Here is a 17,066-nt window from a genome sequence, read left to right on the forward strand (position 1 = left end):
ATGTGGCAATGTACGTGCATACGTCCCAGCAATTAAACACCAACTCAACATGCAAACACAATGCTACAAACACCCAATCAATACTACTCACAAATGTGCATCCACATTTAAAAGCCAACACTACATCCAAACACACCCCTGCACACAAATGCAAACATTACATACAAACACACCTCTATATAAAAACGCTAAAATTATAGTTAAACAGACTTTACACACAAAAGCACACCTGCTTCTAAGTACTACAATCAGTTACTATCTGTAGAAATTAGTGTTTGTATACTGAAAAACTACATTTGCTATAATAGACACTCTGCTAATTAAAAGGTTTGCGTTACAGCACAATTTTGGGGGGGAGATTCCACAATTTTGGTACACTATGTCAAAGGGTTACAACTGTAAAAAACAACTTGTATTTGTAACAGTGTTTATGAATATCCCTGTAACATTTATAATAATTATTAGCAGCTACAAAGATACAAGTTGATCATTTTCAACCCATGCTCTAGAATTGTAGTATAAAGCTACAAGCATTCATTTTTTGCAATTTTCCCTTTACCCTAAAACTACATTTTTGCTAATGTAGTAAATGCATCAACACCATAACACAGAAGGTGAACAAAGGATGATGCTATTACAGAACTACAGCTCCCGTGATGCTTTGCCATCACTACAGATGACAGAGCATCATGGGAGTTGTATTTCTCCAAAACTCAGGAGTCTAGCTTTCGGCTATACCCGCGATAATACAGTCTCCGATGCCTAATAAACAAATTAAGGACTCTAGATATCCCCCTAGAAGCAGCGCCTAACGCTGGGAGCACCGAGCTAGTGAGATAGAGGAGAGGCCGCCATTTTGTTGGCTCCCACTGCTTTCAGTTTTGGTCTCCAGTCTCCGCCTCTAGCTGGTTACGCCCCCTCCGGCCTACGGAAGCAGTGTATCAGTAATCTTCCCCGGGCATCCTCTGGAGTCAATGAGTGAGTAAAAAATGATTAATAATGTGCTGTATGGGGTGACTGGGTGTAATGTGGGCACTGGGCTGTGATAAACTCTGCATTCTCCAGGTATTAACCATTACCTTCATTGGAATACAGCACCCTGCCTAAACCTGGGGACACAGACCAGGGCTACAATGGGTTTAATGCCACCCCCCTCTTCCTTTAGACTATCATAGAAAAATATATATAATATTTGGAAGTTCTAGATCAAAGGTGGTCACAATGTATACATTCTCCTGCTGTTTAGGAACCACAACTTGCAGGCAAAGCATCATGGGAGTTGTAGTTCTCCATCAGGTTGTGGTTCATTGTTTTGTGCACCCCCTCTATAGACTGAATGTGAATTAACAGTTGTTTCTTTTTTTTCTCCTCTCTTTCTTCTTTCACAATGCAAATGATACATAGATGAATGCAATGTTCAGGTGATGATGGGATGCCTGCCATATCCACTAGCTGCTGTTACATTTGGCAATTTAAGAGGCAAAGTAGCAGGTTTATAGTTTCTGTAATGATAATAGGATGTATAACAATGCTGCATAATATCCCAAACCTTTAGTGGTGCAAAAACACAACAATAATATGGCACTCTGGTACTGGACCATAATTTATACCATATGTCCACATTTCTACTTTGGCTGGATTAGTGTGATTAGATTTGCATTAAAAAGCACCTCCACCGAGTGCCTTTTCCTGGCACTAGTGTGAATTAGTGTATGCAGTCCTGAGCAACTCATGAAACACCTGCCATGTTGGACCACAAGTTCTAGAATGCAGAGCCAGCCTTTGGTTGCATTGACACTCTTTTGTGTTGTGAGAATTATAGATGCAAAGCTAGCCATGTACTGATAAGCCAAAGTCTTTGACTGCCTGTCCATTATGATTCATTTTTGACATGGTTCACTTTTTCATCCTTTTGCGGTTTAACCCCTAAAAGTAGTCTTGTTTGATCAGGGACCTCAACACCCTCTGTTACTGTGCGTCCAACTTTTCCTGATGCAAATACTAATTAATAATAATAAAAAAAAGTGTCAGTGAGTTGAGTAACAACATTTATCCCATTGTACAACGTTGCAGAATCTGACGTTTTATAAATAATACCCCAGAACATCCTGGAAAAACTATTCATTTCTAGCTATTGCTCATGAGGCTGTTTTTTTATAAAAGATAATTTTATAGAATAATTCCTGTGTGTTGGGCAAAAAATAAAATGTAGTGGTTATGGTGCCTAGAGGGCCATGGCAATAACCCTTGATTAAAAAGCAAGTTGTTTAGAAAGGTTTTTCTATAAACCCGAATCCTGCATTAGATTCTAAATTCAGGGATTTCTAAGTGTGTTATACACTTGCAAAAATATGCTGAAAACAAATTGTTCAGTGATGTTATGAGTAATTAATCTTTTGGTCTTTTAGAAGCTGTATTAAATATTGTTACAGTTTAGATTTCTTTTTGCACATATTTTTAATTACAGTATGGTTGATATTGATGGTATGATGCAGAATCTATCTCTTATAAAGTACAGCAAATAGCATAAGGGTAGAAGTGGCCTTTGCATAACTTATATAACAGTAAAGTTTAATTTCAAAGCCTGTATTCAAGGCTTAGTTGATTTGTTGAAGCAAAGGTGGACCAAATAATCTGTGAAAAGAAATCCATTTCAAACCTTTAAGGGTACCTATATACGAAGGTGTACCCCTGACGAAGGTGCACTCAGTATTGCTCCGAAACGCGTATCGGGCGTTCTTCTTTACGGGTTATGGGCACTGGGAACTGCACTGTTTATTTTTAAGCACGTTTTGATTAATTTTATGTAATCCTTTTTCTACTACTTTTTCCTCCTATGCCTATCTAGCCAGTATAACAGGGAGAGAGGCTGTGTTAGTTAATTATTGCCAGTTCATCTTTTGACTGGCTTATTCTTTACTACTATCCTCCTGTATATACCTTATATCTGGCTAATACCTGTCTCCCAGGTCTATCTTTAGGATACCATCATATATACTATTGGTATCCCTTACTGAGTGATTTAACTGATATCTTTCAGCTACATCTATCTACCCACAGGGATTTGACAATAATTGGCTACCCTGTCCTGATTTGGGAATTCATTTTCCTGTATATTCAGCTAGGGCAGAGAATATAGCTACTATTATTTTTTATTTATTATTCCTGATAGTCTCTGGGATGACCTGGTGTGTTCTTTATGTAGTTAACTTTAACCTATTGGGGACCCAATAGAGGCTCTATCTCTTGAGCCAATTGTAATAAAGCTCATTTTATCTAAGATTTCCTCTATGTGGACATAACCCCCCTTTTTACTGAGTTGACACATATCTGCAGGCATAGCAGCGTATTGGTTAGTGATTACATTTTTCGTTGGTGTATTTACCTTCGTTTTTTGCCTCATCCTATTATTTTTGCATTGACTCTACTTGGGACTACAGATATTTCCAGGCTATACAGCGACTTCCATGCGATGTCTGCATGAGAGTCGGTGTATTATTTCTCTCTCTTTTTTGTATATTTATTATAGGGTCAAGCCCGTAGAGACCCCTGGAGTCTCAATTAGATGCCTAGGACCACTGGTTCTCACCTTGACACTTAACTTTTTTCTCTGAGTGTCACGGCGGGGACCCTTTAGTTGTCCTATTCAGCTGTTTGTTTACCTATATCCAAAATTATTTTCCTGGCACTATAGCTCCCTATAGGGCCCCACCCTTCCTGCTATGATGCAAAGAGGGCCCTTCTGTCACCTAATTCCAGCGTCGATGTCCCTTGGCACTGGTTCAAGCTCAGCCTCTGTTCCTCCCCAACAACGTCAGCCGGGTGGGAAAACCTAATGCACATGCGCGGTGATAGCCACGCTCTTATTAGGACTTCCCCCATAGGAAAGCATTATTATAGTTTTGGGTGATGCTGGATGTCCTCATGCATAGTGTGACCAAAAGTTGCCCAACGACCCGGAAGTCCCTCTAGAGGCTTGTAGACAGCTGCTAGAGCTGGAGGTAACCCTCAAACTGCAATACAGTAATTACCTTTGCAGGGTTAAAGGACCTGGGACACTGCCTCCAGACCACTTCAATGAGCTGAAGTGGTCTGGGTGCCTCTAGTGTCCCTTTGATTTCATTCAACAACGCACAGAAAATTGTTATTGCTGAACTAAGGTATTATTACGAATTTAAATACATTTCCAATTTTGTAAATGAGATCAATTTACAAAAAAAGTGACTTTAGGATTGTTGTCTATTCACAATGTTATCTTCCAATTCATTTTCTCTATTTACATACAATAGAGAACTATTTATATCAACTGGTAAGGGATGCAGCTAGTTCATTGTTCAAGGCATTCTTTGAAAGACCAACATTCAAATACATTTTTTGCTGAAAATAAAAATGTTTTAGGGGCTTAAACTGGGGCATAAGGACAATTTACAAGGAAATTGCAGATTTTAGACAGAAATAGCCAGGTGAAGAAAAGTAGCTACCCTATTTTACAGCTGATCAATTTTGCCCTAACATTTCCAATATGAACTCTTTACCCAGGGTAATATTTCACATTATATTTTAGGTATTCTTTTATTTCCGTTTTATTTATTTTATTATTTATTTAGTCTCGGCAGTAGATAACATAGAGACAGTCTACATATGCATACATATCACAAAGTATGTTAAAAGTCAAGTACCTAATAAAACACAATCAAAGGTGGTCATTTAAGGCATAATAATGTCGGTCATAAGAGTATAAACAGTAGCTTGCATTGGATCAGCGTGACAGTCTGTTTTAATTTTTTAAGCACATATTTAAAGGAACACTGAGCGCACCATAAACACTACATCACATTGTTGTGGTTATATTGCCAATAATGCCCTGGTGCCCCCCACTGTAAGTAGAACAATTCATCTTCTTAGCTGGGATCTGTTGGTACTGCTCCCTGTCTTTACCATTTAAGACAGAGAGACAGAATCTCTGTCTGAGCTAATCTAAGTGGTGTAGTGCTTAGCTCATTGTCTGGTAGTGATCAGCTGACATTCACTGTCGTGGCGGGCACCGGGAAATAAATCTAACCATTCCTAATGTTATGACTTCTTACAATATGGGGGTGCCAGGGCACTCCTGTCACCATATCCTCTACAGCATGCTTGGAGCGTTCCTTTAATTAAACAATAAAGCTGGTATGGCGCTACAATGATGTGTACCTTTAAGGGTATGTGCTGTTTTAAACCATCCATGTGAGCTCCCTTGCTGCAAACTGAAACATACGGACTGCTCTCTGTCTGCCTTCAGAGCAATAAGGGCCTCTGTTTTGCAACTGATAGAGGAGATGCTGCCAGTCAGTGAAATCAATGAGAAAGTCCCAGGCTTGTGAGTTTGTGTTATCACACAATCCCATACTTGCAAAGTCCTAACAGATCATAGGAGATAAGCTAGTGTTACAAAAATTAAATTTGGTATGCTAAATGTATCTGAAGGGGACTACAGTTCACTAGACTCTGACTGACGTGTTTTCTTGTTCCATTAATTAATTTGTAGGCCACTTATGAAATAGGTGTAAGCTGATCTATTCATTTACTTCAGCTCCTGTGTGCAGGAAAATATGACCCAAATCAATAGGGAATAAATTCATTTGGGTGGTCACTGTGAGTGATCGTAAAACCAACCTAGTAGACACATGATATTCTAGCTGTATTGCTTATATTGGCAAAGACTAGCATTTTCATTAAATGCTTTGCTATGTTTAGTTACAATGTATTTCACATTGTGAGGCCTAATTCACATGGGGCAGATTCCAAAATATAGTAAACTTTGAGCCTTTACACTTAAGTGAAAAATTCTTACTTCCAATGTTCTATGAAGCATTATTTTCAAGACCATGAATAGATATCACACAGTAGAATAGACAGAAAAGTCTCTCCTATTTTTATTTACTTAACCGTGAGCCTTTGTGAGTTTGTCAGTAAATTCTCTTTTTTTTTTTTTGGCCAAATGAATTGAATTCGGGGAGAAAACATCTTCAACTCTAGTGAGGTTGAGATTAGGCATATCTATTCAAGAAGGATGCACTCTCAAGTTTAACTTTTTCGTTTGTTACGACGATTACGGGAAGGTTGGGTCGGCATGGCAGTAGATATAACATCCCCTTTGGCAATGCCATTTAGAGAAATAAGTAGCCAGCCAAGGTGGTAAATGTTAATTCTGTACATATTGGATGTCTGACATCAGCATGCAAAGAATGGAGGCGACAAGTGGCCAATGGCAATATGGCCCTCTCCTGAACATTAAAAGCTTGGGCTAAAATAAGAGTAAAGGGATCATGCAGAAGATAAGCACAGGAACCCCAGTAAATATGTCAGTGTTTTTTGTTAATTGAAATTATTGTGAAAAAAATGGGGATTTAATCACAAGTGTCGCCTACATTAACCCCTTAAGGACCAAACTTCTGGAATAAAAGGGAATCATGACGTGTCACACATGTCATGTGTCCTTAAGGGGTTAAAGGTAACATTTGCTCTTCAATGCCTTTGATATACCTATGCTGTTTTTTGACTTATGCATACATTTTGAAGTGACACTGTAGTCACCAAAAGAATAAGATCCCCACCTACAATGGTTGGTGCAGTTTTGAGCACTAATTTTAAAGAAGGGTATTGAAGAACTTGATAAAGTGCAGAGACGAGCCTGGTTGTAAATGAAAAACCGCTCACTCAGTGCTGTTGAGACTTTGTACATACCTTTGATAAGGAAGTCTTTCTGGCATGAAGGGGCGTGGCTAAGGAGGTAGGCTTATGGTGCCGAACTCTGCAAAACATTTATTTATTCTGTAAAAAAAAGACTATAAAGACTTTGGCATGCGCAAAAGACTTGATAGGCAACCAGTAGTGGAATTTATCACAGAGTGTTAGAATATACTGTATTGACTGGGAGAATCTAATTGTCTTCTAGTTGGACTAGACCAGAGCTCTCCATAAATAATAATACACACTTTCCTGAACTGGTTAGTTTAATGCCAGCTTTACTATAATTTTTTGCAATATTGCTATTGCAATACCATTCATGTCCATAGATATTAATTGGTACACTTAACAATACACCCTGAGTTGCCTGACCTTGTCTATTGCACCAAATCCACATATATTACTTAGATCTTTTAACCTATCACATTTTTAGAAAGGAGTAGGATAAAGTAGGACTATGAGTCAGTTTTGAGATTACCATTCATTCCAGGCTACTCACACACCTCACCCCTTTGTCAATTATTACATTCGCTTCCTGTACCTTCCAGGATCCAATTTAAACTGCTAACACTAACCTACAAAGCCCCCACTAACTCCACTCTTCACTACATTTACTCTTTACTCAACAAATATACCCCTTTTCATTCCCTTCGCTCTGAAAATGACTTTCTCCTGACATCTTCTCGTTCCCATATTGCCAGCTCTCAACTTTTCAAGAGCTGCCCATTCCATTGGAATTCACTACCCCGTGCTGTCAGACTTTCCCCTGTCCTCCAGTCCATTAAGAAGTCACTGATAACACACCCCTTTAGAAAAGCTTACCATCTTCCTGGGTGACCTTTTTCTTATTTCACCGCTCTCCTCTTTTCTCTCGCCTCCGTAGTCCAGCTCACTCTCTCAGTCCACTATTCGCTTCTTCCACACACCACGTCTACCAGCTTATTTCAACACTGGTGTCTTATCCATCACTCTGACATGCTGTTACTTCCCTTGTGTGTATTTACCCCTTCCTCATAGACTGTAAACCCCTTTGTCTCTGTTCTATTCCGTATGTTAATTACTTGTTTTCAGGGATTCCCGATTTTTAATTGTAAAGCTCTGCGGAATATGTTGGCGCTATATAAATGACGCTAATAATAATTTCCTTACTCTGGGATTAAACCGGATTATAATGAAGGTTAAGGGTATGATTAAGATAGATATATATATATATATATATATATATATACTTGTTTATCCTGTGACTGGTAAACTCTGTGCAGATTTCAAGGAAAGAAACTGTTTTGATAATTTATTTTATTTTTCTTCCTGCAGCTCTTGATGCTTCACAACACTAATGTGATCCCCGTCCTACATTAACTTGCACCCTTTGCCTTTAAGGCATCTGTGGCTGCCACAATGGTAAGGTTATGTAATAAATATATTAATACCCAAGTATACGAGTTGTTAAGATTTTGTTTTGGTGTGTGGGTTGCAGTAAAGTCTTCCCCACTCTAATGAAATAATATTCTGTTTCGCTTTCAGCAACAAACCTTAGAAGTTGCACTGGACCGAGCTGAGGTAAGGTGTACATTAAGGTAGCAAAATGAACTGTTTGTTGCCTAAATTAATCTATGAGTCTCTTTCTTTTCTCTTACATTTACAAATGTAAATAAGTATTTGTGAGCTAACCAACACACAGAGATTGTAATAACACAAATAGAAGCTGGGCCTATGCGTGCGGTATACAATTTACAGTTATTTCTGCATTATAGTCACCAGAACAACTACAGCTTAATGTAACTATTAAACCTATAGTGTCAGGAAAACGGATCCCTTTAGATTTTAGTTGTGTTGACAAAAATCTCCAGTAGATTTTAGTTAACTAGAATCTACTGGAGATTTTGTCGACTAAAACAATTCAGATGACTACAATACAACTAAAACGGCTACTTAGTCAAAAAAACTATGACTAAAACTTAATTGAAATTTTCTTCCAAAATTAACACTGGTCCGAAGTTGACAAATCTTGATGGAAGGCGGAGCTTCCACCGTCAGATTTGTCAGTTTACAGCACCTAGCACTAATGGCAGCTGTGGGAAAAGGCAACTTTTGGGGATCTTCAATAGAATTTTTTTTTTTTTATTGTACGTAAAGTGTTTCAGGATCTTAAACTCCAGATAAAACTTCAAGAGCTGAATGTCAAGTATGCTACAGCTGTCCCTTCCAAATGTCACTAATTCTAATGCAGCACGCTTTTACCCGCACAAACTCTTGTACTGGTTCAATATAATATACAATATAATGAATATAATAATATATAATGTAATTCCTGTAATTCGATTAATTTTGTCTGAAATTGTTTATTTTTTTTTATAGCATGTGGAATCCTTTGTATTCAGATGTTTTGATCAGTGTACTTGCATAAGGCTTGTTTAGTAGGAGTTTTTGAGCATACACAGACCCATCAATGTATATGATAGAAAACTCTAACAAAGTTAAGTTTGTATGGTATGAAAGGTTAAACAAAGTGCACACAACTCCCTTTGCACAAAGCTGTTGCTAAACTGTTTATATTCGGATAGTACCAGCGAGAGAGAGCCTAAAACAACAAGATTTGTTCCAGCACTGTTTTGTTTCTCATTTTCAGTATGTCATTGAGACCGCCAGGCAAAGACCTCCAAAACGCAAGCATTCATCTGGAGGAAGGTAATTCGAAATGAAAAAAAAAAGAAAAACTGTGTAGGTCTCGAAATTGTTTTTGTTTTGGAGTGAAAACTTTCACATGAAAAAGAGTTGTAAAATGAGCATTGTTCCTGAGAAATAATGATTTTTATTTAATTTCTGCTAATTCCAAGGTTTTATGTCTTGGTGCTCAGCTAAATGTTAATGGCACTCTATCACTTCAGATCCCTAAAAAACTTTAGCTTACTGAAGTGAATTAGATCCGGAAATATTTGGACACTGACACAGTTTTCATAATTTTGGCTCTGTAAATGAAACAGCCGAGATGCGATTAAAGTGCACACTTTCAGCTTTGATTCAAGGGGTTGAACAAACATATCTTATGAATCTTTTAGGAATTGCATCCATTTTCATACACAGTCCCCTTATTTCAGGGGCTCAAGTGTAATTGGACAAATGTACATAAATAAAATGTAACTTGTTAATACTTTGTCAAGAGTCCTTTGCAGGCAATGACTGCTTAAAGTCGGGAATGCATAGACATCACCAAACGCTGGATTTCCTCCTTTGTGATGCTTTGCCTGGTCTTTACTGTAGTTGTCTTCAGTTATTGTTTGTTCCTGGCTTTTTCTGCCTTACGTTTTGTCTTCAGCAAGTAAAATGCATGTTTGATTGGTTTGAAATCAGGTGATTGACCCCATTGCAGAATATATTCACTTTTTTGCCTTCAAAAACTCTGAGGTTGCTTTTGCAGTATGTTTTGGGTCATTTTTCATCTGTAATGTGAAGCACAGTCTAATCAGCTTTGCGGAATTTTGCTGAATCTGAGCTGACAATATATCGCTATACACTTCAGAATTCATCCAGCTGCTTCTGTCTTCTTTCACATCATCAATAAACACTAGTGAGCCTGTGCCATTGGAAGCCATGCATGCACATGCCATCACACTGCCTCCACCATGTTTTACAGGTGAAGCTTTCTCCATACTTTTTTCTTCCCATCAGTCTGGTACAAGTTGATCTGAAGTTGCTTGTTTTTATTCTTGAGGCTTATGACTGGCTTGCACCTTGTGGTGAACCCTCTGTATTTGCTTTAGTGAAGTCTTTTATTTATGGTAGATTTGGATAATGATGTGCCTACCTCCTGGAGAGTGTTCGTCACTTGGCTGGATGTTGTGATGGGGTTTTTCTTTACCATGGAAAGTATCCTACAATCTTCTACCATTGTTGTTTTCCACGGATGCCCAGGACTTTTTGTGTTGCAGAGCTCACCAGTGCGTTCTTTTATATTTGTTTTCTCAGAATGTACCAAACTGTTAATTTGGCCACTCCTAATGTTCCAACTATCTCTCTGAGTTTTTTGTTTTTTTTTTGCAGTTAGAGGATGGCCTGTTTCACTTGTAGTGAGAACTCCTTTGATTGCATGTTGTGGGTTCACAACAACAACAAATTCAAAATGTGACTGCCACACCTGGAATCAACTCCAGACTTTTTTACCTGCCCAATTGATGAAGAGATAGATAACAAAGTAATAGCCCACACCTGTCCATGAAACCGCTTTTGAGAAAACTGTCCAATTACTTTAGGTCCCTCAAAAAAGAGGGGCTAAATATTAAAGAACTGTAATTCCTAAATCCTTCCTCCAATTTTGATGTGAACCCCCCCAAATTAAAGCTGAGAGACTGCACTTTAACCCCATATTTGTTATTCAACTGTAACTTTTATTTATTTTGGTAAAAAGCCAAAATAGCAAAACTCGTATCAGTGTCCAAATCGGCACTTTTGTAGATTGACATTGCTACTTCCCCCCTTGCTTTCAATCAGTCCTGTTCCTTCCTGGTTGTTTAGCTCAGTTGCAGGAAATTTCTCAGAACATCTGCCTTGTAATTGAGGTGCATGGCATTGAACTGCTTTGGGAAGCCTATGATTGGACAGCCAAAGAAAGTCTAGACGGGGTTAGAAGGAGAGGGCTTGCAAAGTTGCAAAGAAAAATTCATAACTGCACAGTATCAGAATAAGTTAATTGTAACTACCGTGTTTCCCTGAAAATAAATAAGACCTGGTCTTATATTCATTTCTTTCCCCGAAAAACACACTAAGGCTTATTTTCAGGGCATTATTTCGGGGAAAAACGGTTTCAAGCGCTAGAAAGCAGGTCTATGTTTTGGAGAATTCCCCCGAACATAGACCAGTTCAATAGTGCATGGAATCCCGCGAGTCTATGCTTAGGCAAACTTCCCCGAACATAGATTAGCTTACTTGCAAATGGAATCTCGCAAATCTACATTTAGGGAAATTTACCCAAACATAATTTGCAAACTAGCGATTAGCGACTAGGGCTTATTTTCGGGGTAGGACTTGTATTACGAGCACCCCCAAAAAATAAGCTAGGGCTTATTTTCAACGGTTACTGGATTACTAGTTTGAGGCAAAGCCTCCCTTCTCTATTCTTTTTACGCTGACGATTATACTGATCTGAACATACAATATCATTGAAAAACTAGGACAGTTTGTTAGTGGACTGTGTAAGATTAGTTACACAAACAGCATATATTGCAACAGTCACAACTTAAATAATTTTGCCTAACACTGAGGTTATGGATCTCTTTGTCCCTTTAGGATTTGGGAATTCCAAAGTGTTGATAGTTATGTAGGCTAAAAAGAGACATTCGTCCATAATGCTCAGCCATTCTCACATCTGTTTTTGCTGTTGATCTAAAGTGAATATATATTTAACTTTCCGACTATATATAACATATAATATAGCTGTGTTTGTTAATTTAAACAGTCTTTCTTTTCTGTGACTGTCGGTGTATAGATATTTGTTTGTAGTTTGCTGTATGGAAGGAGACATATACAAGGGACATGTGGAGGCTAACACCAATGTTGTTTTAAAGGTTATCAGTACTCTCTAAGTAGAGATATCAGTATTCAGCTATTTCTATATAAAGGAAGCTACATAATTTTGAATACAACATAACTCTAAAAATATTATTTTAGGTGATTTTTAGTTATTAGCCTGTCATTTGTTTGTTTCTTTTAACATGGTTGTATTTTTGTTTAGATCTATGTTCAAGTGTCTGTCCTAATAAAACATGTAACATTTTATTTTAACCTATTAATAAAGAGCACTAATTACTAGAGGGACACTTTATTTTCTGTGTGCTCACATCATTAGCTATATACTTGTGTATAAAATGTATCTTTTCTATTTTTTTTTTTTTTTTTTAGGAAATCTGTGTTTCATAAATTGTATGACTTATATATTGAAGAATGTGAAAAGGAGCCAGAGATAAAGGTACATATTATTATTATTATTCCTTAATATTTTTTTTTCAATGTTTGTGAATAATAGTATAGCTGCTTACAAAGTAAAATAATCTTTAAAGCGGAGCAAACCGGGCAGCTGCCCCAGGCCTAGTTGCTCCTGGGGGGCCCAAGGCAGCTGCCCCGCTGTCCGTAAAAAATGTTTTTTACACTGGGCCACACACAAAGGGGCCAGGTCGGGCGCTGTGGCCCTTTAACAGCGCCATCGGACTCCCTTGCTTTATGGCAGCAGGCTGGGAGGACGTGACTGCTGTGAATCACTTTCTCCCAGATAGAGTGAAGCCGCGCGGAAGGGAGGAGAAGGTCGTAAGGAGGGGGCTGAGCCTCTCACTCCCAACTACCTCAGCCTGCCACTGGACCGCAGGGAAGCCACCCTCCTGAATAAGGTTGGAAACTGGAGGGAGGCTTTAAAATTTTAAAGTTTGCATGTGTGTCAGTATGTCTGTGTGTGTGTCAGTATGTCTGTCAGTGTTTGCCACTTAGTCACAAACACTGGCCAAAATTGGCGTTTTTTGCATTTTTCACACACAAACAAATACTAACGCTAACTTTGGCCAGTGTTTGTGACCAAATGGCTACTAAAAAAGACTGGACATACCCCATTTGCAATACCTTTGGTTGTCTACTATTGCAAATGGTATGCCATGATGGGTGTAAATTTCATTCCTGGGCTACTATACAGTCTCAAAGGCAACGTAACCAATCTGGAGAATTTCAATTTCAAATGTAACGTGCTATATTTGACCCTGTAACTTCCCAAAACACCATAAAACCTGTACATAGGGGGTGCTGTTTTACACGTGAGACTTTGCTGAATACAAATATGTGTATTTTATTGCAGTAAAAGCAAACAGTATTATGACATTGACAGTTAAAATGTCATGTAGAACTAAAAAAATAACGAAATTTCTTATTTTCTCCCATTTTTTTTCATATTAAATTATGTTTCATAGCTTAATATTTGATATTTAATGAAAGCCCTGTTTCCCCTGAATAAAATGATATATAATAAGGGTGGGTGCATTTAATATGAAAGAGGTGAATTACGGTTGGACAGACATGTAGCGCAAATGCCAGGTTTTGTTTACGTTTTGTTTTGTTCACAACGTGTACATTTGGCTCAGTCCTTAAGGGGTTTTATAGAACTGTCATGTGATCCAAAGTTTTGAATATAGTCCTAGAATTTTAAGGTTTTGCCAAGTGGCTATAGAAGTGTATGTAAAATCAACTTACTTCTGCCAACATAGCCAAAAAACGAACACCAGGATTTTAAAGAGGAACTGTCACTTCAGACATGGGAAACGAAGACTTATTTGCATCAAATACCCTGTGTAATACATTGGACGTATGAAAATTCAACTTTTCATAGTCTTCTCTTAACTAATTGGCATATTGAACAATAATATTCTTCCATCCAACCTCCCGCTGCCGAGTTAAAGGATTATATAACCTCTATTAATTCGTTCTGTTCTGAAATGGAAACCTTTTGGTTTTGTGCTTACTATGTAATATTGTTCTACCATCAAATATGATGTCATCTCGTTACAATGTCGACCTTAACTCTCAAATTGTAGTTATACGTTCCCTATGACTGGAAACTATTACCCCTGCGGCTTTCCTGTATTTATTTAAAATGTAAGCATGTATTATACTTGCTTCCTGGTACTGATGGTGTGTTGAATCTCACATTCATATGGAACAGTTTAACAGTACATATAGACATTATATGACCTCATTGCTTTCTAAAACTATGGGTGGTTTTTCCTGCTATTTTTAGTATTACTTGTTCCCCAACCCCCAGTTTCAAGGTGCAAAACTGTATGTTTGTTTAGACTGTTTTTGAAGACCTTAATCATTGTCACATTCATTCTGTTTTCTAGCATTGTGTTCTATATTTAGAGATATTAACCAACCCTCTAATTTTGACCTATTTATATTAGACATTCTTTGTTGTGTGGACTATTTTAATAACAAAGTAGAATAGAAATATGTTCTTTAATGACCTTTAATTTCACATCCGATTTATACAGATGGTGTCATCTGAATATGGCCGCTCATAAACATGGCTCTCACAAAGTTTAGAAACTAATTTGTTTGAAGTAGGAGCCAAAATGTGTAATTAAAATTATTGTTCTGAATTTGTTGGGAGCCATTAATGGCCATGTGGTTGGGACAAGTTATGATGGCATGGTTTTAATGTACGCTTATTAGCATCAGTTGTACTATTATTGCATTAAAGTAGATAAGACATAACGGTTTGATTTTCTAATATTAACACTGCTCAATTCTCTACCATTTAGGAGTTAAAGGGACTCTCCAGGGAGCCCCTGTTTACTCACCTGGTTCCAGCGCCGGGAACCTCGTGAAGCCGCGCCCCCTATTTCGAAATGACGAAATAGGCGGGCGCAAGCAGGGAGCAATCAGACGCTTCCATTTGGAAGCGTCATTGCTCCCTTGTGCGCATGCGCGGCTTCGGCGCACATACTTCAGAGGGCGGCATTCATGCGCACTACCCGCCCCCCTCCTCTGCTGACAGGCTGGAGAGAGAAGGCGCGCACACAGTGCCTTCTCTCTCCAGCACACGTCAGACGTATTTTCAAACGTCTGACGTGTACAGGGCCTTTTTAGGGCCCTGCATGATAGGAAGTGCCTCTAGTGGCCGTCTGAGTGACGGCCACTGGAGGTATTCCTATCAATCAATGTAAACACTGTATTTTCTCTGGAAATACAGTGTTTACATGAGAAAGGCTGCAGGGAGCTATAGATCTCACCTGAACAAATACATTAAGCTGTAGTTGTTCAGGTGACTATAGTGTCCCTTTAAATCACTTTTGTTTCTGTTTATGCAGCACTGGCCCCATCTCAACTGGCTGTGACTCACACAGCCTGCATGAAAAAATGTTTTTTTTTTTAATTGTACATTATGAGATGTAATTTTACAATTATGAGATGTTAACTTGCTTTACATATTTTATCTCCTACTCTGTAAATTGAACTTTAACCGCACACAGGAGCTTCCTGCAGGGTCTAAAAGGCTACTAACAGAGCAGGAAAGAACACATTCTAAATAAAACAGAGTGTACAATAAAGAAAGTATAAACAAGAGATCTATCTTTGCAGCAACTGATTAGGAAGACTGTGCAAGTCACATGCAGGGAGGAGTGACAAGGACTATGTAAACAAAGTGATTTCATTCCTAAAGGACAACAAAAATGAGCAGGAAGATTGCAGGGGCTTCATCTTTACACCAACCTTATTAACTAAAAGTTGTTTTGGTGCCTATAGCATTCCTTTGAATTAGAAATTCACTTTAAATTCTCACTTTAGGGAATAACCCTGTAATAATAGAATAATTTCATTTTTACAGCATGAGTATAATCCGCTTAAAAAAACACTATATAAGGTTAGGAATACAAATTTATAAATACTACTTAGCCTCCCGGACCCATCTTATCAGCCTTAAATAAGTAGAAAACGTACCTTTATTCCGGCGGCATGCAGCTCTGGGTCTTCCCCCGATCCGCCTCCGTGGAAAATCTAACACTTTCCCATCAGGAGGCTACTGAGCAAGTGTGGCAAAATGCTGCGCTGGGTAATCCGCATCTCTATGAAGACACAGGAAGCACCTCTAGTGGCAGTCTGAGTGACTTCCAATGGAGGTGTCCATAGGCAGTAACGTACAAGAAAATGCCTGTAAAGCAGTGTTTACATGAAGTAGCCTGCAGGAAATGCCTGTACTCACTAAAACAACTACATTAAGCTGTAGTTGTTCACTTGACTATAGTGCCCCTTTAAGCCTATACTGTTAATAGTTCATTTTCTATTAGCATTTGTTTTTCCTCTTTTCCCATACAAGTTTAATATTATGGCTGTCATGTACCATGACACAGTTCTTTCCTACACCTTCTGTAATATCACAACTATAATGTTATTGTTTAAACCCAAATTAATGTTATATTGTTTACAACTAAGACTCTGCTTTTCTGCTCTCTGTGCTTTTTGTAATTATTTTTTTTTCCTGCTTACATTGTATTTTTAAAACAGAACCTGAGACGAAATGTGAATTTGCTGCAGAAACTTGTAATGCAAGAGTCCCTCTCATGCCTTGTAGTCAACCTTTACCCTGGAAACGAAGGTTACTCACTGATGCTGCGAGGCAAAAATGGATCAGGTACCAGAGAACTCTGCTACCTTGTACATGTAACTGTTCTGAGATATTCTCATTTGGCCCGGGTTTTGTCAGATCCATTTCTTGTGATGACAGAATAAAATGATTATGACTGGAATGTTTATGCATTGTTAGATTGTGCCTACAGTGGGGGCCATTACATTGTACCTGTATGTGA

General features: G+C 38.2%; 1 protein-coding gene across 4 annotated transcripts in view; it reads left to right on the top strand.

Annotated features, from left to right (window-relative positions):
• Positions 1-806: 806 nt before the first annotated feature.
• Positions 807-17,066, top strand: part of SUPT20H (SPT20 homolog, SAGA complex component) — a 64,187-nt gene continuing 47,927 nt past the window's right edge. The window contains exons 1-6 of one of the 4 annotated variants that reach the window (XM_063429122.1): positions 807-978; positions 8,044-8,130; positions 8,254-8,289; positions 9,359-9,417; positions 12,625-12,691; positions 16,765-16,891. In XM_063429122.1, the coding sequence (XP_063285192.1) occupies positions 8,128-8,130; positions 8,254-8,289; positions 9,359-9,417; positions 12,625-12,691; positions 16,765-16,891 (292 nt within the window). In that variant the 5' untranslated portion in view covers positions 807-978; positions 8,044-8,127. The remainder of the gene's footprint in view (positions 979-8,043; positions 8,131-8,253; positions 8,290-9,358; positions 9,418-12,624; positions 12,692-16,764; positions 16,892-17,066) is intronic. The other 3 variants (XM_063429129.1, XM_063429135.1, XM_063429144.1) reach the window with 3 other exon arrangements.

This window comes from Pelobates fuscus, chromosome 1 (assembly GCF_036172605.1).
Source record: "Pelobates fuscus isolate aPelFus1 chromosome 1, aPelFus1.pri, whole genome shotgun sequence".
Taxonomy (NCBI): Eukaryota; Metazoa; Chordata; class Amphibia; order Anura; family Pelobatidae; genus Pelobates; species Pelobates fuscus.